This window comes from Wyeomyia smithii, chromosome 2, assembly GCF_029784165.1.
Source record: "Wyeomyia smithii strain HCP4-BCI-WySm-NY-G18 chromosome 2, ASM2978416v1, whole genome shotgun sequence".
Lineage (NCBI taxonomy): Eukaryota > Metazoa > Arthropoda > Insecta > Diptera > Culicidae > Wyeomyia > Wyeomyia smithii.
Genome location: NC_073695.1, coordinates 203,137,707 through 203,161,192, shown reverse-complemented (window position 1 = coordinate 203,161,192; position 23,486 = coordinate 203,137,707). Strand labels below are relative to the sequence as shown.

Sequence of the window (23,486 nt, the reverse complement as noted above, 5' to 3'; positions counted from 1 at the left end):
TTCGAACCCTTTGGATTTATTTGCCAAATTTCTCGTTAACTGAATAAGACAGCAAATGTTTTTGACAAATAATTGAACCAAATAAATTTATATAACACGGTCATCAAATATTGACCGTCATTTCAAGCAAATATTTGCTCCCTATAATGTCTACATAAAAGGTGCTTTACACTTTGACAACTTGAGTTTCGTGTTTTTACAGTATATTAAATTTAATTACACAATTGTATGAGAAACTATATTAAATCTTGCGTAATTTTTCGATGATTTCGGGAATCCCGGGAATCAATATTTCTGTTCCCAAGATACGGGACTCCCGGGGAATCGTTCCCGGTATTGCAAACCCTAGTCTACATACACTAGCATTGCCACTCCTCTGGAGACTAGGTAAGTGAAAACTTGCAATGATTTTCAAGATTTTTTTGGAACTATGAAGATGATATTGATTGAAAACCTTGAAGACTAGAGAATTTCGACTCTCGGAAGTAAGTTATGGAAGTAATGAAGTTTGATTGAAGGTAGAAAAATATAAGAATACAAATCAAAGATAATATTTGTTTTGAAACAGACTAATAAATAAATTACTTGATTTATTTTATGAAACAGTGGGTCATCTACATTTAACCCCCCCCCCCTTTTCCCTAATCATTACTCTTTCATTAGACGTGAAGACTACAAAACTTACTCTCTTAAGTCCTCTGGGCATCACATATTTCATTGATGCCACCTGAGAGCAAACAAACAGTTGAAAACTTCCGTAAATGTTATAAGAAAGCTGCAAATAAAATACAAAACTTTTTGTGAAGTGTCACCATTTATTATAGTTTTTTGAATGTTTTGTTTTTCCTGTCTGAACTTCTTCACTCCGACCAGAACCGTTGTATCCCGCACTTTTAATATTAGCAATACCGCTATTGAGAGTTGGCATGCTTATTATTATTTTTTATCAGTGCTTGTGTGTAATGTGATGCTGCCCTTTCCTTTTACACGCTTACTGTTCTACTATACCGAGGCTCGTTCCTCCTGCCAAATATCATCAATTATAATTCCCTGGAGAAGTTTCGTCGTGCGTTCTTCTGGCCAGTTTTATTGATAAGAGGGATTTATTGTCATGCAAAGGTGTTGTACATTTCAGCGTAAAGGAAAGAGAACTGGTGGGGAGCCTGAGAATAAATCCATGCTCAAGTCCTTTCTGAAATCGAATGGCCTACGCAGCTGAATGGTTAATAGATACTGTTTGGCAGGAGAGATCACCTCACTATATTAACATTTTCCATAATCTTAATGGCCCACTACTTCAGAAACACATTTCTACGGATATTCAAATGAGTTCATCATTTATACAAGACTCATAAGTCCATTCAACAGTCAGCTGGCCAAATTTGATCTCTATTCTATATCCGTGTCAAAAATAGTAGAGGGGTGGTGTCCAAGTCACAACCGCACGGTGAACGCGAGACTACGTAAATTATTATTTATCGAACTCTTCAGTAATACAAACTTGCCCGTGCGGACATCCTACGCAGTCCAGCCATGATGCATTTCTAGGATAACCGAATGAAATTTGCAATCGCATTAAATGGCCTTGATTAAAGCTGGATGAATTTTATCAAACAGCAACCGTGATTGGAAACCGCTACGTAGTAGTATGATGTTCACCACAATTCAGTGATACTGTGCATATCTATTGATCTCAAATACAAAAATTCGGCATGTTTTGCTAACATTGCTGAATCTGTTTTAGAAAATTCACTAAACTCTATTAAAAAGGATGTAACATCTTTAAAAATACGGCTATAATTTGACATCACAGCAGAGTTTCGAACTTCATACTCATGTCTGCCACCAGCTAACGCCAGCACAAACAGAATTTTCCCCCAGTCGCACATCGGCAATATGCAACACGCCACAGTTTCGCTGTTGGTATCTGCCTCGATCTAGCACAAGAACAATTGAGTTTTCTTTTTTCTAAGCCGCAACACGACAGGATACGTGTGTGAAAGCTCTTTCGGCCCTGCTATGCTGGATGCCAACACGAAATGAATTAATTTTTCGTATACTCGTATTGCGAAAAGAGACTCATTTCCTTTATCTCTTTTCCGTCGCTGCTTTTTGTCTATCTCTTTTTTCTTCTTTCATTCTTGAACTACTTGTTACTTCTTATTTTCTTCCTCTTACTGTTTAGTTTTTTATTTTTCTTTATCTTCCGAGTTATAAGAGTAATTATTTCAGTGTATTTTGATTTAAAAAAATAATCGTTGAATTTAGAAGTTCTTATTAATTATAATTTATAAATAAACTATGTAGGTACAGGTCGGACTCGATTATCCGGAGTTTTGAAAAATATTTCACTCCGGAATATAGTACTCAGTAAACATGCCGACATAAAGTATGGAAATTATCTAGCGGTTGTATACTGATGTTCATCAAATAAACAAAATTAAATCATGCTGAGATGAATCAATCGTGTCGGTTGTTTAAAGTGAACTACGCAGACGAAGGACAATCGTCACAAATGTAAACAAAATCCGAAACTGGAGAACCCCGGATAATCGATCCATTTTCTCCGTATAATTGAGCACCGGATAATCGAACCTTTGAATAATCGTGCCTCCGGATAATCGAGTCAGACCTGTATTATAAACTCATAAACATTTAAAAAGAGAAGATAATTTTTGGAAGTTTTTTTAGACAAGCTATTCATATCCTTTTTGGGATGGAACATTCTGCTTAGGCGTTTTTAAGCCTCCCAACCAGAACGCCAATACTCCCACTCTCTCGTTCCTTTTTCTTACGCCATTTCTATCTTCCTATGACTTTCATTATTCTGATATTCTCTCCTCCCCCTGTTTTTTTTTTTTTTTTTGGTTCTTCTCTCAGTCTTTGACTATCCTTTTTCAACTCTCTCTTTCTCAGAGCAATAATAGCAAGAAATAAATCCATTGTAAAACATTTAATTTGTTTTCATATTAAAACATGCTAAAAAATAAAACGCAGTTCTTCAGGGATACAAGTAAGACACAATTTCATTCATTATTGTGTTATTTAAGCTCACTCTGACCTGAACGTTCGATTATAAACAATGGCTACACAGCTTGTGTACGCTGTGTGTGATTTTTTGAGGCATTCTGTGTTGTGTAAACAATATCTTGCGGAAAAGCATCAGAAGCAAGTTGTCCGCATCGCCGGGTTCCAGTTACTCCGTTGGCAGCACATTGAAGCTGTTGCTCGGACAATAGGCTGCAGATAAGTAGCAGAAGCAACATCAACGGACCGCCTTTACTGGATTTATTGCGAAGAAGAGCGGTTAACAGAGCTAATTAGTTCTTCTATTGTTTATTTTTCTGCCGTGTCGGTTCTATATTTGAGCTCGCGGATTTGGTTGTTTCGTCCAATATGTACGAATAAAAAACCGACTCCTGTGATTCCTGAGACGAAGTCCCTATCGCTTCCCCATCCGATTCGGGAGAGTATAAAAAATCTGTGGGGCCTTAGGTTGTATTTTTTCGGCCCAAAGCGAGAGCGACAAGTAAATTTTAGGAGATCTAGCTTAATAGTTCAAAGCCGTGACAGAAAACCCAGAAGTCCACCCGAATAAACTGCGTGTTTTGGCGTCATACCTCAAGCAAATAAACGACATTGCTGCTTTTAAGCTTTTTACGTTAGAATACCACGTGTACATACCAGCTAGTGTAGTGGAAATCGGCGGCGTTGTCATAGACTCAAGTTTAACAGTCGAAATTCTGTTGAAGTAAGTTAAGGTACTGGATTGCAGGCAATTGCAAAAAAGGTGTAAAAACTTACACCCAAACAGACACGTTTCAGTTGTTTTCGCGGAGTCTGCGCTGCCGAGCTACATACTCGTGGACAAAGGTGTCTACCCGAGTACATGTGTGTGCCGGGCGGTAAAAGTGCCTCTACTGTGGGCAAACTTCGCATGAGTATGAGCATGAAACAAAATCAAGCGGCCAGTGAAAGAGCACTCTAAGCGCACTCACGCAGAAATGCTTAAGAAGACCGCTATCACCACACTGGTTTCCACTATTCTTCACGAGATATTGTCATCCTGATTCTTGCGATCACGTTGGCGTACCATTTTTTGCTGAACCCGGAAAGTCTAGAAAGATAAAAAACCTCTCGTTTTCCTAAGCTTCCTAGGAAGGGTTATAGGAGATCCCCAAGCTAACTCTTCCGGGATGGCTAAGCTCAATTCCCGCAAAGAGTTTTCAGCTCTTCCAAGACCATCAAAATGCTTGACTGTTCTTTCTCCTACTCCAAAACTCAACCAGAACCTGGACTGCTGAGGATTTCAAATATTGCGGACTGGATTTTTAAAAATTTAAACATAACTGATCCCCTAGAAAATTTTCTGCCGGCATTTTTACTTACTGCTGATTTTTTTTTTTTTTTTTTGAAAAACTGGACTGCTAAATGGCTCTTCTTTGCAGCGGTTGTATTGTAGGATGGCTAATTCATCGGTCGAGACTAAAAATTCTATCTCTGCTTTACAGTAAAATTGTAGAAGTATCATCCCCAAAATTTATTCGGAACGATTTGTTTGTTTGGTATGAGGTCTTCGGTAAAGTTGTAGACAGTTTTTTTTCCTCCAAGAAAAAATTTTGCACTATACCGATTTTTTTTTGATCGGCTTTAAAAATATTTTTATCATTAATGGGCACTCGGTTCAACGAATTTGATGTGATTTGAGAGAAATGCTGCCAACAGCATAGTAGTCACTATACTTTCATCCACGACATGCAAAATATATTTTCAAATATACCTTAATCAATAGCTAAAATACCCGAATCTTTCACTTTACTATAAACAGTCAAATAAAAAACACGAAAGTTTATCATTTTTCGATCTTCCAGAGAAGGGTCCCCCATTAATTTTAACCTAATGTTTAATTGAGTTATCGAAAACAAAATAAAATTCTTCAAAAAAAAAATTAAAATAAATGAGACAGATTTTTTTTGTTAAAATAACTTTTTTTTTCACTACATATATTTTTCCGGAGAGACAAAATAATTGTTTACAACTTTGCCGAAGACGTCACACCGATCTAACAAACCGTTCTTAATCTAAAAATATGTGTAATCACCAAAACCATTTTGACATCAAGAATACTAACAAATATTAAAAGCACAAAATGACGTATATAGCCTGTAGAAACATCTGAGCAAATTTTCAGCAAGAGCCAGGTGTCGATTGAACTGGTAGTCCTATGTTGCGTGGAATTGCATTTCAGACTCAATACATACCACGGAAGTTAGAGGTACAGAATTGGTTCTCATGCTAAGGGTTGGGAAGATTAAAAGATAATAAGATAAAAAGATCTTCTAACGATTTGGTCTAAAATTGCAGATTCGTGAACGATATAATAAAAGTTTAGATATAATACTTTTCTGTGACAGCAGATGAATATCTCTCTGCAGGGATGAAAGTTATAAAAAATGCTGTGTTCAGAAACTAGGCAGGTACTACTAACCATTGGTCGAAACGAATAACATCTGAATTTTACCTGTAGATATGATGCTGCTAGCCTAGTGAAACATAACTAATGAACACGCTTTTTGACAGTTATTTAATTTTTATCACAAAAATTAAGCGTAGAAGATTTTATTATTTATAATTTGATTGGAAATTCGGAATTGTGGAAATTTTTATCAGTTGTCGCCCTATTCAATATATTGTTGATAGTTACTATCAGATGTACAACTGCCTTGAAGCCCTACATGTGCCACAAGCTCATATTTCACTTTAATACCCGTTTGGACATATAGGGAATAGGTCTGTAAATGCTATTCTGCACAAACAATGAGCAAAAAAGAACACTATTTTGTTAAAAAAAAACAACACGAATAAATCGTACTTTTTCGTATCAGCGAACATTAATACTTTATGCCCTACAACGGAACAACAACTTAATACGATTCCACAAGATATCGATTCCTCATATCCAACCCGACAATCATAGCCATTCACCTGTCAAGTGTACAAATCTTCTTTGTTCCCGCCAATAAATCTTCAACCAAACAAAACCTTGGAACGCAACTAAATCGATCGCCGACCGGCTGGCGAGAACCGCGCTCGTAGTTCCCTATTGAAATCCCCCTCGAGTACTAGCCCTCGTTAATCACTTCAATAATCAACGAACCACTTTCGATAGGCCATTCAAATCCGAGTCCCTAGATACGGTGGTAAAGGCCCTACTCGTACATACTCCATTTACCCTGTGGCTTTTCTCGTCATTCAACACAATAACCAATGCAGAGCAGTTTAAGTCGGGAGGAAACAGCCGAGTCACCAGTAAATCTTGTCTGCAAACAAATGACTTAATTGCTGACAGCTAAGCCGCCGTGTCACAATCGATAGTTCGCCCAGTGCGTGCTGCAAGGCGACATTGCAGAAAGCCTCTGACGATTGTAAAGCGGTTCGACTAATATACGTAAACTATTTCTGACTGGTTCGCAGCATAGAAGACAGCACTGGTTTTCGCTTTCAGGTTTCCTCCGTACTTTATTTTACTTTTTGAGGACACGACACTTTAGGTCGGTCCGTGTTAGCCTGGGTGCCTATCCCAATAACGCAAGACGACATCAATAATAATAATCACTATCGCACCCACTGCCAGCCACCCGGCGCGCGTTGCGGAGACAACCGAAGATCCCCGGTCGGACTCAAAAAACAGGCCTACGACTGTGACTGACTGTGTGGCATTCAGCCTGCCGGGACGATTTACACGAAATGATCACGCAAATCAGCGTGCTGTCCCCTCTGCTGGCCGCGTTCCGGTGTGTGGTGCCCAAGTCAGTGGAGGATGGATGCGGAGCATATGCTGAATGACTTGTTGCACGAGGGAGTCCCTCGCGAGCACCTCAACAAGTAGTGCACCCGTCGACTGCCGGCTTTGACTTCGTCCCGTAAGGGCTGAAGTTAAATAAATAATTACTCAAAACCACAAATGGATGAGAACTATTAGAACTATTAAACATAGCCGCCTTCATCGAAACATTCGATTGCAATCGTCAGACCCATGACTGTCTTCATCCCTGAGACGCATCCCGACGGACGGCGCGGTGTGACAGCTAGAAGATCGAATCCATTTCCCAGACGCGCCATATTGGATGGCTTACGGCCAAAGAAAAGTGAAAATGTCAAACCATGTTCGAGAACCGGATTTACATTGGTCCGTGGTACACCTACATGCTAGTGCGTGTGTAAAACGAGAAAGCTTACCTCGTCAACCCACCGGCCACGGGTGAGCGCGGGGGTGGCTTGTGTCGAATGAGCAATTAAACTTTTTGACGTTGTGGGTGATAAATATGTAGCGAACGGCGTTGGGTGCTGGATCGGCGAAGTCGGTTGGGGGTGGGTTGTAAGGTGAGTCTTCGTGCACCGGAGGATTAGAGTGTGCTCTAATTTCGCAGCAACCGCTAGGTTCGAAAGTAAAGAAGTCACATTTGTCACGTATTTGAGCGAAAGTCCCAACCCTGCGACCGTGGAAATGTGGGGCAAATTCGCTAGCTCAAAGTCAGTTGATTATGAGCAGGGATATTAATGGAAATGACGCTGATATGAGAGGGAAAATGATAGCAATGTAATAAGAGGTTTATCCGCTATTAGCATCGGGTGTGTTGCTACGAGCTCCAGCAGTTGTGGGCCCGAAGAGAAAGGGGCTCGAGCGACCGCTAAGTGGCTGCTGTACAAAGAAAAGGATGTAAATTTCAAGGGAAACAAATAATACTTCGTTATTCGCTTTTCTCCTGCAAAAGATAAAAAGGAGATAGCGTACAAAGTGAGCTTATCGCTATATTCTTCGTCAGTTCATAAGGAAAAGGTTACAGGTATTTTTCAAGTATGTGCTACCGTCAAACTGGGTAACATGAATTATTTTTTGTTCAGTGTTTTGCTAATGCAAGTGAAGATATCACATGTAATTAAACCAAATTGACAAACAACATATATATAAAAATAAATAGAAAGAAACCTTAATCATTGTTTTAGGAACGTAAAATCAGATTCATTTCGCCTAGCGGGTAAACGTGCCTTTGGTACCTATACCATCGCATGATCCATTTTTCAGTTACTGCCAAGAACGTATGCGTAGTATACTAAGCATGTAGGATATTTATTTCATTGTTCATCTCATTAAGTCGACGTTCACGAAGAATGCACGGATTAAACACCAGATTTACTCGAAATCAGTGAACAAATATACAAAATATGATTACATGCTCTCATGGAATCGCGTAGCAATGGAAATTTAGCGAGCTTAGCTAGATTTGTCCTGAATTTTGTATAACAAACCATTTTTCACAACGCTCCCATACTCAGCTCAAAAATTAAATCAGTGCAGTTCATCTCACAACGCCCCATATTTATCACACTGTTAACCATTTTGTGAATGAACGTCGTAGTAGGTTACTTAGGTACCCGCTGTAGTTGTAGTTGTACGCGCAAAATTGGTAAGCTAGGTAACCACTGCAGTGCTGTCGATTTATGTCAATTATGTCGGAATAATACAACATTTTCAGTATGATTTTTTCGTATTACCAGAAACTTATTTGACAACTTTTGATTATCTTGAACGCAGTAAAAACAGAAGAAAATGCATACAGTTGAAATTCAAGATTTGTGAAAACTCATCTTATATATTTTTGCTATTTAAAGCTTGTTTTTAGAAATTTGAGGTAATCATTTTAAAGATTAAAGTATTCTTAGTGTAGTGAGTGATTTTGTTTGGTGATAAATACAAAATGTAGTCCAAAAATCCAAATCTTTCAGATGGTCTCGAGGTACGATGCTGGCCTATCAAGCCAGTCGTCGTAGGTTCGAGTCTCGGCTCGGGGGAGACTGTTAGTGGCAGTAGGATCGTAGCGCTAGCCCCGCAATTGTCCTGTACACTAAACAGTCGGCTTCGAAGTCTGTGTATAGTTCCGAATCGGAATGTAGCACCAAGGCTTTGCTATGTAGTCCGCAAATGATGAAAAAACTTTGGTTGGTTGCTGAACGAATCCCGTTGTAGCCAAACAGAAATTGGATTTTGTTTTCTGAGGTAGGTGTTAGAAATAAATGAGTTTTCAAGTGCAGATGCCCGAATATAATATCAAATTAAGAGCTTTTAAGTAAGTTTTCGAGGATTCTAATTCATAAGAAATTTAAAGTGAGCTAAGCAAAATCCGTTCCATGAATTAGTAGATTGGTTTGGTTAGAAAATATACGTATTCATTCTAGTTTTCAATTGAGTTTACATGTTGTATGAGATGAATATATGGGCTGAGATGAGTAATGAAACAATTCCCCTATATGCAAAATGAAATCATTTCACATATCATAAATGATGAGAACTTTAGATCTTAGTGGTAATTTTTCAAAATGAATGAACGCTGGAATCTATGCACTTCATTTCTTTTGAAGTAATACAACATCTTAGTTTTAAACAGTTTCGCTTAAACGAAGAGATGGATTTGGATTCAAAATTGACGATGAACAACGATATTTGGTTTCTGGACGCCATACCGATTTTGAAAAAGCCCATATTGAAGAGTACCTACATAATCAGTTATTACTGGTTTTCAGAGAGTCAGTGTCACACTTGCATTTGATTCGTTTCGTTAGTGTGCGTCGCAGTAGGCTTTCGCTCGTTAAAAGTAGAACGAAGCTCTCGTACAGAGAACAGGTAAAATGACACTCGCGCATCGAAGAAATTTCGTTTGGCGATGTTATTTGCTTTATTTCGGTCTACTCAATTCGATTTCTGTTGAGAAATCTCATTACAAGATCAATGAAATAATAAATTTCCAAAATCTCCGCACACAACGTACGTAATTCGCATTTCTAGAAAAAAAAACGTTAAAATACGTTCGACAAAAAATGTCGTGGTAGCAAATGCTCGTTTGAAATGTTCGCTTAAGAATGTATTTAGACAGCAAGTCTTACCAACATCAGAAGCCAAAGAAGATTATTGCAGTGAATAATTAATTGTTCTACCGTCACCATTTACAAGCCTAATTGTAGCACCCGGAACAACTGCACGTCACCTAAAATAAGTAGATTATTGTAATTCTATCTCGTGATTCCGATAACCTAAAGAGTTGCGATCAGCAAAGTTGTTTAAAAGATCAAAAGCTTTTTTTCGGTTCGAAATTCAAACGCCAAGCGGCGCTAGTGTGCATGTAGCTTTCAGCATCTTGAACTAAATTTATCTCATGAGTTTATCCACTTAGACAACTGCGGTCTTCAGGAAAGTGATTTAGAAGGTCAAGGCTAATAGTAACCTCTGTCGCATAGGTATACTAGTGTGCATGAAGTTTTCAGTATTACCACTAAAACCACTAGCCGCGTGGCGCCAGCGTACGTCTACAATATTCATGCTGGGTGTTGCATAGCTCGGTGACTATATACAAACACACAAATATTGAACGTTATTCAGATGTTTTCATCGCTTGGCCTTCTCTAAAGCTTAAAAATTTCAAATTACTCAACGTTTCGGCCATTTCGGAGAGTTTCTTAAAAGGAATCAAGGGCCAACCAATAATAGGCGAAAAGTCAAGTAATTTGACTAGATTGTCGTGTATTTCTTTTGTAGATACTGAGACCCACATAAGACAAACTATCAGCGGACTGGATGAACGGACCTAGTTGCCCAGTCTATAAAAAGGGCCACCGACTCGATTGCAGTAAATATCGAGACATAACACTTCTCAGTTTTGCATACAAAATTCTCTCCCGCATCCTGTTTAGACTGAGGCCCTTGCGGGAAGTCTTCATTGGAGAGTACCAACGAGGTTTCCGGGAAGGGCGACCTACGGACCAAATGTTCACCATACGTCAAATTCGTGGCAAGTTCAGAAGAGAAAGCATGAAGACTCATCATCTGCTCATAGACTTCGAGGCGGCATGCGATTTAGTTAAGCGCAACGAATTTTGCCAAATTATGCTTGAACACGGTTTCCCAACAAAACACCTAATGAAGCTCACGAATCACCCTTGACAGTTTTTCATCATGCGTCAGGATAGAGGGTGTAATTTCAGACTCATTCAAGACATTAGACGGTTTGAAGCAGGGTGACGGGCTCTCGAACCTGTTGTTCAACAATGCCGCGTAGGGTGCAGTACGGAGAGCTGGTGTAAAGAAGTGGTTCATTATTTAAAAGTAGTCTTTGGCTTTGGCTTTGCGAATGATATTGATATCGTCGGTATTAACCGCGGTGTAAGAGGCAATCTTGGTTGGTAAATGGCTGTGCACGTGTCACTTGAGACCCTATTGTGGTCATTCACCTCTATCCTGCAACTCCTATCCCAACCTCCACAAGGTGCCGACCGGGATACGAGTACGCTTAGCGGAGATCGGGTAACCAACCCCCAGTGGAAACTATGGTCGTATGTTGACTGGGAAAGGGGATCGTAAGAGGCCATGTTAGAGGCGACACACTACAACGTCTGACTCGTAGCGGGCGACTGAATCACGTAACGCGGGGCCTCGCCAGCTTTATCTAAAACCGCAGCCCTAGTAAGGCAGCATACCGAATATAAAATGCTACGAATAATCCTATTAGCTGGATTACGGATCGGAACAATCGGCATGGACCTAGGCGAACGAAAAGGACAACGATTATTGGAAACTCGGTACTTGGAATGTAAGGACTCTAGCCGCACCGGCACGTGCAGGTATCATTGCTAGCTGCAGAAGGTTATTTTGGAGGTTGCTGCAATACAGGGGGAGAGGTGGCCGAAAACGGGAGAACGCGAATTCCGGGCAGTAGATCCTATTGCGGGCACTTCATTGAAGTACCGCTTTACAGGAGTAGTATCTACTACAGTGGCGGCTTGAAAGCAGAAAAGGGTAGCACTTATTTTGCACGCCGCAATATACGTAAATGGAGTGAAGACATATCCACAGTGAAATCAGTATCACAGCGGGAGAAGTGTTTGATACATCTTCGGCAGCCACATCCAATGAGTGGTTTGACGCTGAGTGCCAGTGAGCGCACGAGAGTTCACATGTTAGCCACGGCTGTGACTCGTCAGAGTGTAGGAAGATAGCGGGAAGCTAGAGCTGCTGAAAAAAGGTCCATCGCCGGAGAAAACGACAGTACTGGAAGCGTGTTCTTGTGGAGGCGGAAGGTTGCTCTCCAGGCTTCTACAGGAAGATCAATGGAATTAAGAACCGAAACGTGTCATCCTCTGTCATGCGCAACGATAGAGGAGGGAACCTGATTACCGATAGAACGGAGGTGGCCAGGCGTTGCGTTGGAAAGAACACTTTAGTGTGCTGTTGAATGGTGAAGAAAACAGCGTAGTCGAAAGGAGCAGGATGCTGATTGAGGATGAATGCAAAGCTGTGGACCCACCATCCATGGAAGAGGTGAAGGATGCAGTGAAAGAGCTGAGAAACTGCAAGGCAGCTGGTAAGGACGGCATTCCAGCCGAACTTCTTTAGGTCGGGAGCGAACAGCTGTATCGTTCTTTACACCGGATCATGCTAAGAGTGTTGTCCGATGAAGAATTACCCTCAGACTGTTCGGAGGGTCTCATAAGTCCGATCTACAAAAAAGGCCACCGCCTGGACTGTAGTAATTATCGGGACATAACCCTTTCCAACACCGTTTACTAGATTCTCTCTCGTATTCTGTTCCATAGACTGAGGCCTTTGTCGGAGAACTTTGTTGGCGATTACCAATGTGGTTCTCGAGGGGGACGCTCCACTCCGAACCAAATGTTCACCCTGCGACAGATTCTCGATAAATTTCGAGAATTCAACTAGCAGACTCACCATCGGTTCATAGACTTTAGGGGCGTACGAAACAGTTAAGAGGAATGAGTTATGGCGAATTATGCTCGAACATGGTTTCCCAACAATGCTAATTAGGCTGATATGTGCCACCCTGGAAGCTCTACATCATGCGTCAGGATAGCCGGTGAGATATCGGACTCCTTCGTGGCGTTATATGGTTTGAAGCAGGGAGACGGGCTGTTAAGCTTATTGTGCAAGAGCAGTGTAAGAGGCCTTCGGACCTCTCAGAAGGAAGCTGCGAGAATAGGACTCATCATTAACTCTTCCAAAACGAAGTACGTGGTGGCTGGTAGAGAACGTGGTAGACCGTTGGTGCTGAGGTGGTGTTAGATGGGGAAACTTTTGAAGTAGTCGACGAATTTATTTACCTGGGTACATTAGTGACATGTGACAACGAAATTAGCCGTGAGATAAAAAGGCAGATAGCAACTCAAATAGAGCCTTCTACCGATTACGTAACCAGCTGACGTCCCACAGTCTGCAAGCCCGTACTAAACTTACACTCTACAAAACACTAATTCTACCTGTGGCCCTCTACGGCCATGAAGCATGGACGTTGAAAGAGGTCGATCGGCGAGCTCTTGATGTTTTTGAGCGTAGAATTTTGTGTTCAATCCATGGCGGCAAACTAGAAAACGGTGTTTGGCGCAGACCCATGAACCATGAAGTGTTACACTTACAGTACCAGATGTACAAATCGGCGGATATAGTCAAGCTGATACAACAACGCAGGTTGCAGTGGCCTGGGCATGTTTCTAGAATGCCGGAAGAACGAGCAGCGAAGACTATATTTAGCAGAAGTCCCGATAGATACCGTCGACTTCTAGATGCAACGAGGTCCCGCACTCGTTGGATGTGTGCTGTCGACAGGGATGCCCGTGAAATAGGTGTTAGGGGAGGTTGGAGGATAGCAGCCCAAGACCGTGTGACATTGCGACGTATTCTGGATTCGGCATTGGATCGATAGTCGGTCTGTCACCGTAAAAGTAGAGTAAATAAAGAAAGTTATTAAGGAAGATTGAACTTACCCACATCTCTACCAAAACAAAATACACTGATGGACTGGTGGAGAGCGTGGATATTTGGCGGGTCTTGGTGCTGATATTGTGGGGGTATCCATAAAGTAGTCCACGAATTTGTGTACCTGTGTACTCTTCTAACGTGTGACATCGACGTTAATCGCAGCATGCATATCCGCACTCAATTTGCGATCTACAGAACGCTGATTCTCCCGATGGTACGCTACGCTCACTATCAGCATGCGGATATTATCAAGCTGATAAAATACGGCAGGCAACAGTGGGCTGGCCACGTGACATAAACTCCAGAGGAGTGACCAGCGAAAATAATATTCAGCGTATTCGTTGGATGTGTGTTGTGGATAAAAACGCCAGATCGGCGGGTGTTATTCGCGATTGAAGAAGATCAGCTCAAAATCGAGTGATGAGGAGACGTATTTTGGATTCGGCAGTGGGTCATTAAAGACCTGTCGCCACAAAAGTGAAGTAAAGCCTAATATCTGAAAAATGGACGTCATTCTCAGGGGAAGGGTGAACACAACATAAAAAAAGTAATATATGAGTTTTTCTAAAAAAAAAATATGTTATACGAAATGCTCAATCAAAAAAAAAATAATACTGCAAAATATTTTACCATCAGTTTTCGACTCGAAAAATACTGAACCGATCGGCGTAAAAATTAGTAAAAATTAGGGGACGTGAAAGGTGATTATGATAGTTTGAGACCCCACTCTTTTGAAAAATGGAGAGGTCCCATACAAATGGAACACAAATTTATGTACAACTCTAGGAATAATCAAGCAAATAGAACCTAGTTTAGCTCATGGCAGTTCGACATCCATCTCTCTACAGAAAGGAAGGCTCTCATATAAATAAAATACAAATTTCTACAAAACACAAGAAATAATCAATCAGAGGGAACTAAATTTGGCATGTGAAGGTTATCGGAAACAAGAAATATTTTCATGGTGGTTTGACACCCCTCTCTTTTCTGGGATGGAGGGTTTCCATACAAATGAAACACAAATTTTCGTAGGATAATCGCTCCATTATTCATCTCAACAGCTAGGTGCACCTATATTCATCTTATTTCTCTCATTTGTCCAATTTATGTAAGGACTTTTTTCGAAATTTTCAACCCCTCTCCCCCCATAATTAGGCTTAGTATGATTTTGCTTTACCTTCTCTCCCCACGAATCTTAATTAAAATTTTCGTTTAAGGGAAAAAAATATTTTCAAAGAAAAAACATTTTTTTTACATAGAGCGTGTTCGTAGAGGATAAAAACAAAACAAGTTAATTCAGTCATGTTAAAGTAAATAAAATTTAAAATTAAGTAGAAATGAAGTAAAGTACATAATCATTCAGCGACGGTGTATTCACTGCTTTCTCAAGGTTCAGCTGTTAAGATCACAGCGAGTAATAATTTAACTAATTTAATTTTTTTTTTCAGTTTTATAAATTTTTTTTAGTTTTTCAAAAATGTTCAATCTTACTTAAGATTCGCTTGAATCCCCCTCTCCCCCTTCGTGAGCATTCGTAAGAAATTTAGATGAGAATAAAATTTACCATAGCTATTGGTAATCATGGGTGATAAAACTATTCGAACAATATTTTTATTTTTTAAACATAACTAAACAATTATTACCACACGTTGCACCAAATTCACTTTGTTGGGCCTTAAGGCCATCGGAAAACAACAGTTTGGAATGGTTTATAACCTAGTGGAATCAGTGGGCCGTTTTTTTAAGACGACTTTGGACGAAACATTAAACGGCAAACGATATCGATCCGTGACTTTTTATCGATGACCAGAATTAAAAGATCTAAACTTGGTCCAGCGAAATCATACTCAGTCGGCAAAAGAAATGAGCTTTAAACTTTGAATGGACGAATATGAACTTTGACTAAAAAATGAATGCCATATATGAAGAAAAAAAAGAATGAATGCCAACAAATGTGTTCATCGAAAATCAATAGTTCTGTCTAGAGACCGTTGTCTAGATGCAATTTAAGTTTGTGTATTGTGTGTTGCCTTTATATCAGTCAATTTCCGTTTTTACATATTTTTCAGATTAATTATAATGCACTATATACAGGCAAAAGTTCGCTCTAATTGAAAAGTGTATTAAATACAAATTTTTTATTTTACAAATTTTGTGATTCGTGGAGTACATCTATTTCGCGTTCAAGTTGCAAACCTGAAATTAATTACAGTCTTTCTTCGAGCTCTGTGAATGGAGCACGTCAATTGTGTCGATTGTGGAAATTTGGAAAGGTTCAGAGCTTTAGTGAAGAATAGTGAGTTTATTCCGTCTCGTAATTTGGATGTGATCTGCTTTTACAAAGACTATTTTTAATAAAAAGTACCAATAGTGTTAAAAAGGGCATCTTTTTTATATTATCTCTATACTAACTTATTCTTGACTGTAAGGAAACACAGTTTTTAAGAAATACCAAACTGCTGACGTTTCAAATTTCAATTTTAAAAACGCTGTAACGTTATTTTAATACTTCTAAATATTAACATCACCAGAATCTCGGTTTTCAGTTTTTAGGAATTTATAGTTGATAGTTAAGAACAAAATAAATTCAATCAAAGTAAAGAAGGTAAAATTTCACCATTGTTAGATTTGGATCGTAAATAACATACAAACACACCGCCTTATCTTGTAGCGCAACATCAAAACGTTCCAAAACAAGCATGTCAAAGTGCAACCCATCAATATCCAATACGAAATGAAATGTGATTTTTCCCTTTCCCTCTCCGGCGTATCCAGCACTTAAATTAGTGCTCCACCAGCAGCAGTAAAGTTTATCTTATCACTAGCAAGCTCACCGTCATGTTAGTCTAATTGGTCCACAAAATCTAACTATAAACAGCAAAATTCTTTCGCAGAAGATAGGTGAAGCGCATTCACGCGGCACCCGGGAATATGTTTGCTAATACGCTCTCGGATCTTGTATGGTGAGTGCAATCAAAAACAAATCCCCTATCTGTCCTAGCCGGCTGATAAGCAGCAACACGGCGTGAACAATCGGGAATGCTTACCTTGATAATTCCGTGCTGGCTGCTCTTCGGCACCGGATGCATCTGCACCTAATCCGCAATCTGGAACGTCCATCGGGGATTTTTCTCCTACTACTTCTTCTTCTTCTACACCATCATTCACACTGCCACCCTCAACGGTTTGCTCAACCACGCTATCCACTTCCACTTCACTGCCACTGTCGCCACTAGTGCTCGAGCGTTCAATTCCAACAATGATTCGCTCATGAATCTGTTGAATTTGCTCCGAATTGTCACCGTCCAGTTGTGCCTTGACCAACTCCTCGAAATCACTATCTACACTTGGACCGACCATCACCAACAGTTCCATGTCTTCATCGCGAAATTCCCGAATGTTAGGCTTTTGGCTAACTTCTGGCTGATCGAATTCATCAGCATTCGCTTCCACCCGCGTAACACTATCGTCCTTCGAAGTGGACTTTACCTCCATCGTGGCAACAACCGATTGCGCAGAAGAGCTCTCGTTATCATCAACGAGGTCGTTCATCAACTGATCTAAACGCATTTCGGCATCTCGTTCGGTTCGGTTCAGTTCGGACGTTGTTGCTGCTGTTGGTGTCTCCGCGGCATTCGGTTGAACTTGACTCTTATCAGCAGCAACACTACTACCTTTACTAAGACGCATATCGCCAGCTGTTTCGTGTTCCACGGTGTCATCAAGCGATTCGAGTGCGTCACTTTGTTTACTATGCCCATCGCCAGCCTCGGGAGAGGCGCAATCGAGTCGCCCGGCTGGAGGATCGCTGGAGGAAGAAGCTGCCTGCGGTAGTGTCGAACAGACGATTTCAATTTTTGTTGGTGGCAGCAGTGCCAGTATAGCTTCATCCAAGGAATTTGCCAAACCCAAAGGTGACTCGGCGGAGGAGTGACCGTTTAGCTTGGGCTTCGGTTCCCGATGCTGGTTGTTGTTCGAGTCATTGAATAACGTCTCCTCGGCGGTGTCGATTATCACGATTGGACTGCAAAAAAAAAAATAATCGAGAAAAATTGTTCGTTATTGTGAACAATTCTGGAGCAATGTACAGAGATTATGTTAATAATCAATAGGCACGTAGCACAGATAAAGAAGAGGCATTGGTTGAGATAAGTCACAAATTTCTTTCAAGATTTTGATGAATCCATGATTATTTTCATTGAAAAACAGCGTAGGTAAGCCAGGTATGGCGAGTACACCAGTTATGACTCTATCACTTAAGCGCAGTGGTACCAGTTATGGTACTACTCCATTTAAACTAGATGAGTCATAACTGGTACACCTCCCCTAGTGTGTTTCCAGTTGATAACGTTATGTATCAGCTTTAATAAATGTTATTATTATTATTTTAATCCAAGTATCTTTATGGGTTGCATATTAGGTGTTGCGTTAAAGCATAACCTTGCCACTATAATTAGATACGCAAAAATCCATGAAAATTTATTAATGATAATGTAAGTAACAACAAAATATAGTCAGATTACTAATTTTGCTTCAACCTGTTACCAAGATTCTTATTGATTATTGATTCTTGAAATTTATTTATTCACTGATGGAAGAAAAATGGATCATTGTATACTTTATAATTCTACAGAGAACATATCTGTAATTCTTACCAAGACGTATTCGTTACAACTATTAAAAATAATATTGTTCCTGATTTCATGTCTGCAGCGAGAAATATTTTTTCATTTTGTTGCGCCCGTTTTATATACCTTTTCTATCGACATCTTCGGAATTTCAACATTGAGTATGTTCTGCCAAAATGATCGGAAAATCCGCAAAAAAATAACTTCGTATTTTTAGAGTATCGTCTTCTGAATCCAAAGATGCTGAAAGATTTATTCTAGCATGCACAGATTTAGAGAAAAACGAGTTTGAATTCACTAAAGTACGAATTCTTATGAAAACTTGATTTTCTCCAAATCTGTGCATGCTAGAAAAAACCTTTCAGCATCTTTAGATTCAGAAGAAGTTACTCTAGAAATATAGAGCTTGAAAATTGAAGAACTAAGTTGAAACCTACTGTGGGAGACCGAGAAAATCAGGTTTCCATGAAAATACGTACTTTAGTGAATTTTAACCCGTTTTTCTCAAAATATTTGCATGCTAAAATGAATATTTCATCGTGTATGGATTCAGGAGACCTCACCGCAAAAATGTAGAGCTTAAAATTTGAAGAACGGTTTTGTTGTTAGAATTTTCATAAAAATACGTAGTTTTGTGATTTTGTACTGAAATAATTTAGAAACTCCAAAATTCACTTTTACATACCATATTTCATCCACCTAACATGATTTGATACATGGAGCAACTGATACGTATGAAAATTCCTAGTGTTTGCTCAATCTGTTTGAAAATTTGGAAAAAAAACACAGACATATTTGCGTCTCACAAAAACGGGGAGGGGTCAAGTGGGGTGGCACCTTTACCAAAACTTAGAGCAACTATTCCCCTTGAATAAAAGTCCAAGTTTTCCCAAATCGGCCGTTCCAGTGCTGAGAACGAGCATTTACAAAAAACAAGTTCCGTCGCGGGTCTTTACGGGTTAAACAACGTTCCAAAATACTTTAGTTAGTTAAATTAGAATATAATTTTTTTTTAAAGTATACCTTTTTCAAAAGCAAAAACCGGTTGTCGTAGAATTAATAACAATATATGACCTTATCCACAAGAAACTGGAAAATGGTGGAAGCTTGTTTTATGGACATGCCGTATTCAACGGCACATTTAGCCGCTGCCATCTATTCATCGGTCCAGGTTTAATTTTGCGCTTTCCGATACAAACACAGAGCATCTATAATTTTAAATGGAAATTTGCACAATTTTTCTACCATCACTATGGGTTGTCCATTTTAACCCCACAGTACGTGTTATTGAAAATAATCAAGAATATTGAAAAAATCATTCAAACAATTACTAACCTTTAATGATTTCTGGTGGTTAGTAGTCTGAGTACAGATATGTGCACAAAAGGTTATTTCTTGTGAGCTAAAAATGACATCACTACCACGGATGTGCACGTGCCCTTTGTTTTTGTTTATTATTTTCGTTATTTGGCTGTTACATGTCGCATACTTTGGAAAAAATGGAGTTCTTTTTTCAACGTAATAGACGAGATTTAAGCAGGTGTCCATTTTACCACCACTGTTCATTTTACCCACAATTCCCCTACACTTTGTTTAACGTATCGTAGTTCACAAACCTTCTGTTTCATAGAAAAACTGCCTGTGGACCAACAACGCTGATAGGAAAGGAACAAAATCTAAACATATAAAAACGGAGTTCTGTCTGTCTGTCTGTTTAATCCATATAGACTTTGAAACTACTGAACCGATCGACGTGAAAACTCATATGCAGGGGTTTTTGGGACCGAGGAAGATTCTTATGATATTTCGAGACCACTCCCTTCTCTGGAAAGGAGAGCTCCCTTACAAACGAAAGATAAATATCTGTATAACTCGAGATTTATTCAAGAAAATAGATCCAAATTTGGCATGTGGTGGTTCACAAGAGCAAAAAAAATATCTGTGGTAGATTGATACCCTACCATATCCTAGAAGCCGTACAAATGAAACACAAATTTCTGCAAAAACTAATAAACTAATCAAGTAAATGGAGCCAAATTTGGCATGTTGGTGGTTTGACACCCCTTCCTTTTCTGGAAAAGGGGTCTTCCATTTTTTTACTCTTTGTATGCCTGAAGGGCACTGGGTACTGAAATGCCACTGCGACATTCTTGCAGATTGTCTTTTGTGGCGGGCCCCGATTGCTGTGCACAGGTTACGGATTGCTCGTACTTATTGATGGAGTAGAACTGTTTTGTTTTAAACCTGCACCCTAATTTGGTACAACATAGTTGATGAAACTAATTACCTGTTTGGGATTAGAGCTCCACACTTAGTATGGAGTTAAAAGGGGCTTCCATACAAATAGAACTTAAATTTTGGCATGCCTCCAGAATTAATCAAGCAAATGAAACCAAATTTAACATGTGAAAATTTTTGGGGGCAAAAAATATTCTCATGGTGGTTCGACACAAATAAAACAAGGAGTCTCATACGAATAAAACACAAATGTCTGCACAACTCAAGAACTAATCGAGCAAATGGGTTAAAATGGGCCGTAGGTTAATGAACAGCTCAACTTAGGGCTGTTCATTAACCTACGGCAAGTTTCTCGCCCGATCACTCGCGTTGGCGTTCAGCATAACAAAAGCCTTGAAAGCGATTCGCTCGTTGTGTTTGTCTTTATATACGTCCGTCGCACAGTGTGTCCAAATCGAGAAACGGACGGCAAAACTATGTTTTCAAGTCCTATGTTATCCATGTCTACCAGAAAGTTGCTTCATTTACTGCTGTCCTTCATACTCTTTATTGGAATTAGTTACAAATTCCGCCATATAGAGGGCGCCATCTTAACTTTTAAACGTGATGAGCTAGACTAATAGTTTCTGCAAAGTTGTGTAAAATTTTATTACAAAACTGTTTGCTGAACATCTCAAACCTCTAGAAATTGAGATTTCAGAGTTACAAGCCGTTTCTAGTGATATATTGGTTATTATATACAGTATTCATGAATAAAAACTGGAAAAAAAATGTTTAAAGGCTTTTTTCTTTGAGTTAAAACTCGAACAGGCGCAAACGAGTCCAAGCTGCTATGAAGCTATCCGATAGGGTACTTTTCTGACTAACAGAAAAACACAATACTACATTGGGTTATTTGTAGTTTCGAAAATATGGCCAACTGATGTTACCGATTTTTACATGTATTTAAGCGCTTTTTATCTTTTGTTTCTTCGTTGTTTATATCATCAATTGACAAAAAGTTTTCGAACATACTACAACTGGAGGACTGACATATGTTACATAAGTTTCAATTTCAGATATATTCGGACTTTCGAGTCATCATGAAATGAATTATTGACAGTTTGTAATTGACTTTGTATAGTTTTTTGTCATCCTATGATGCGTCATTATTACCTTTGTTATACTAAACAAAGGTTATAAAATCGGTCGAAAAACGCAAAATAGATCCAAGGTCCGGAGGGCCGAACCGTATATACCATTCGACTCAGCTCGACGAACTGAGCAATGTCTGTTCGTGTGTATGTGTGTGTGTATGTATGTTGTCTGTATGTATGTGCCGCAAAACAGTAATGCACCTTTCTGACAGAACGCAATATCTGATTTTGATGATCTTATACGCAAACGAAAGCTGCTGTGCTCCCCCAGAATGCTACCGAGTGGATTTTTGATTAACGGCTTAGATTTTAAAATATTGATCAAAGAGTACTTTTTATATGCGACATTTAACTTGTAAGGCAAAATGAATGGCACGGAGAGCCATGTGGCATACACCAATCGACTTAGATCGACGAACTGAACAATTTCTGTATGTATTCGTATGTGTGCCTGTATGTATGTATGTGTAAATATGTTGTTTATATGTGTAGTGAATCAAAATCGAATCGAGAAAAAAAACAAAAAAAAAACTTTATTTACAAAACGCATATTCCGATTTCGATGTTAGCAGGCTCATAGGAGAGCCCCAGAGCTCTTTGGAAATCATACTGAGCAAGATTTTTTATATTGGTAGCTTGAACTTCAGAATATTTAACTTTCAGACATGGGATATTTCACTTTTAGGATAATTGCTCTCTCTTCCTCTCTCTCTATTTTTTTTTATTCGTATCGCTATTCATTTCTCAAAGAAAAATAACAACCATCGACAACCTAGCATAATTTTTGAACCCTGCGTAGTGCGGCTTAACTGTTGTAAATAAATGAACCTTTTGTTTTTAATAGCTTTTTCTGAACAATTTTAAATAGATTTTAGAGGAAACTGCAATGCCCACTTAGCTCCTGTTCTCGCATGCGAAGCTTCCGGTCTCACTTCCTTGAAAATATATATAAAATTGTACGTAGAACCTAGATTTGCGAAGAAATCTTGATGTTTTATTTGAGCTATATCTCTGAAATTCGTTATAGAACCTAATACAAGAAGCACTTTTCTGTAAAGAGGAATGGTAGGGCTTTCATTTGGAGCGATCAGTCGCCATCTTGGATTATATCAGAAAAATACAATTTTGACCCTGTTCGCAACTACCGATTTTCAATCTAAGACAAGCATTGCAAAGCTGAGAAAAAATGTTTAAGATGCAATAAAAATTAGGTGAGCATCAGTGTATTCCTATATATTTCTGAACTATAATTTTAGAGCAGATTTGTAGAAGTTTGTTGCAATTCGTGAAAAATAAACGTTGCTGGTTTATAATTCTTGGTCCTGCGATTTCTACAAACTAAACCATTGCGGTATTTAAACTTGGATCTACATTGAATAAACATACATATTCGCAGTTTTAGTATGAAATCTGCATCATTTTTATCTATTACCGTTTCCGCCAGCTCGTTTATTTCAAAAGATTCCAAGTATCTTCTAGTCGACATTCGAAAAATTGGCTTGTGATCGAAAAAATAATACTCTTATACATACTCCAGTGATTCTATGATCGTATTTTGTTCACTCTTTGGAATACTATCTTTTAAAATCAATTCATTTATTATTGAAATCGGTATTCTTAAATCGATATACGTTTGGGGTAATAAGCGTATAGTAATAGATG

General features: G+C 39.1%; 1 protein-coding gene across 2 annotated transcripts in view; it reads right to left on the bottom strand.

Annotated features, from left to right (window-relative positions):
* LOC129719830 (uncharacterized) overlaps positions 1–23,486 on the bottom strand; it is a 615,095-nt gene that overhangs the window by 453,166 nt on the left and 138,443 nt on the right. For both annotated transcript variants that reach the window (XM_055671238.1, XM_055671239.1), the window contains exon 5: positions 16,870–17,846. In XM_055671238.1, the coding sequence (XP_055527213.1) occupies positions 16,870–17,846 (977 nt within the window). The remainder of the gene's footprint in view (positions 1–16,869; positions 17,847–23,486) is intronic.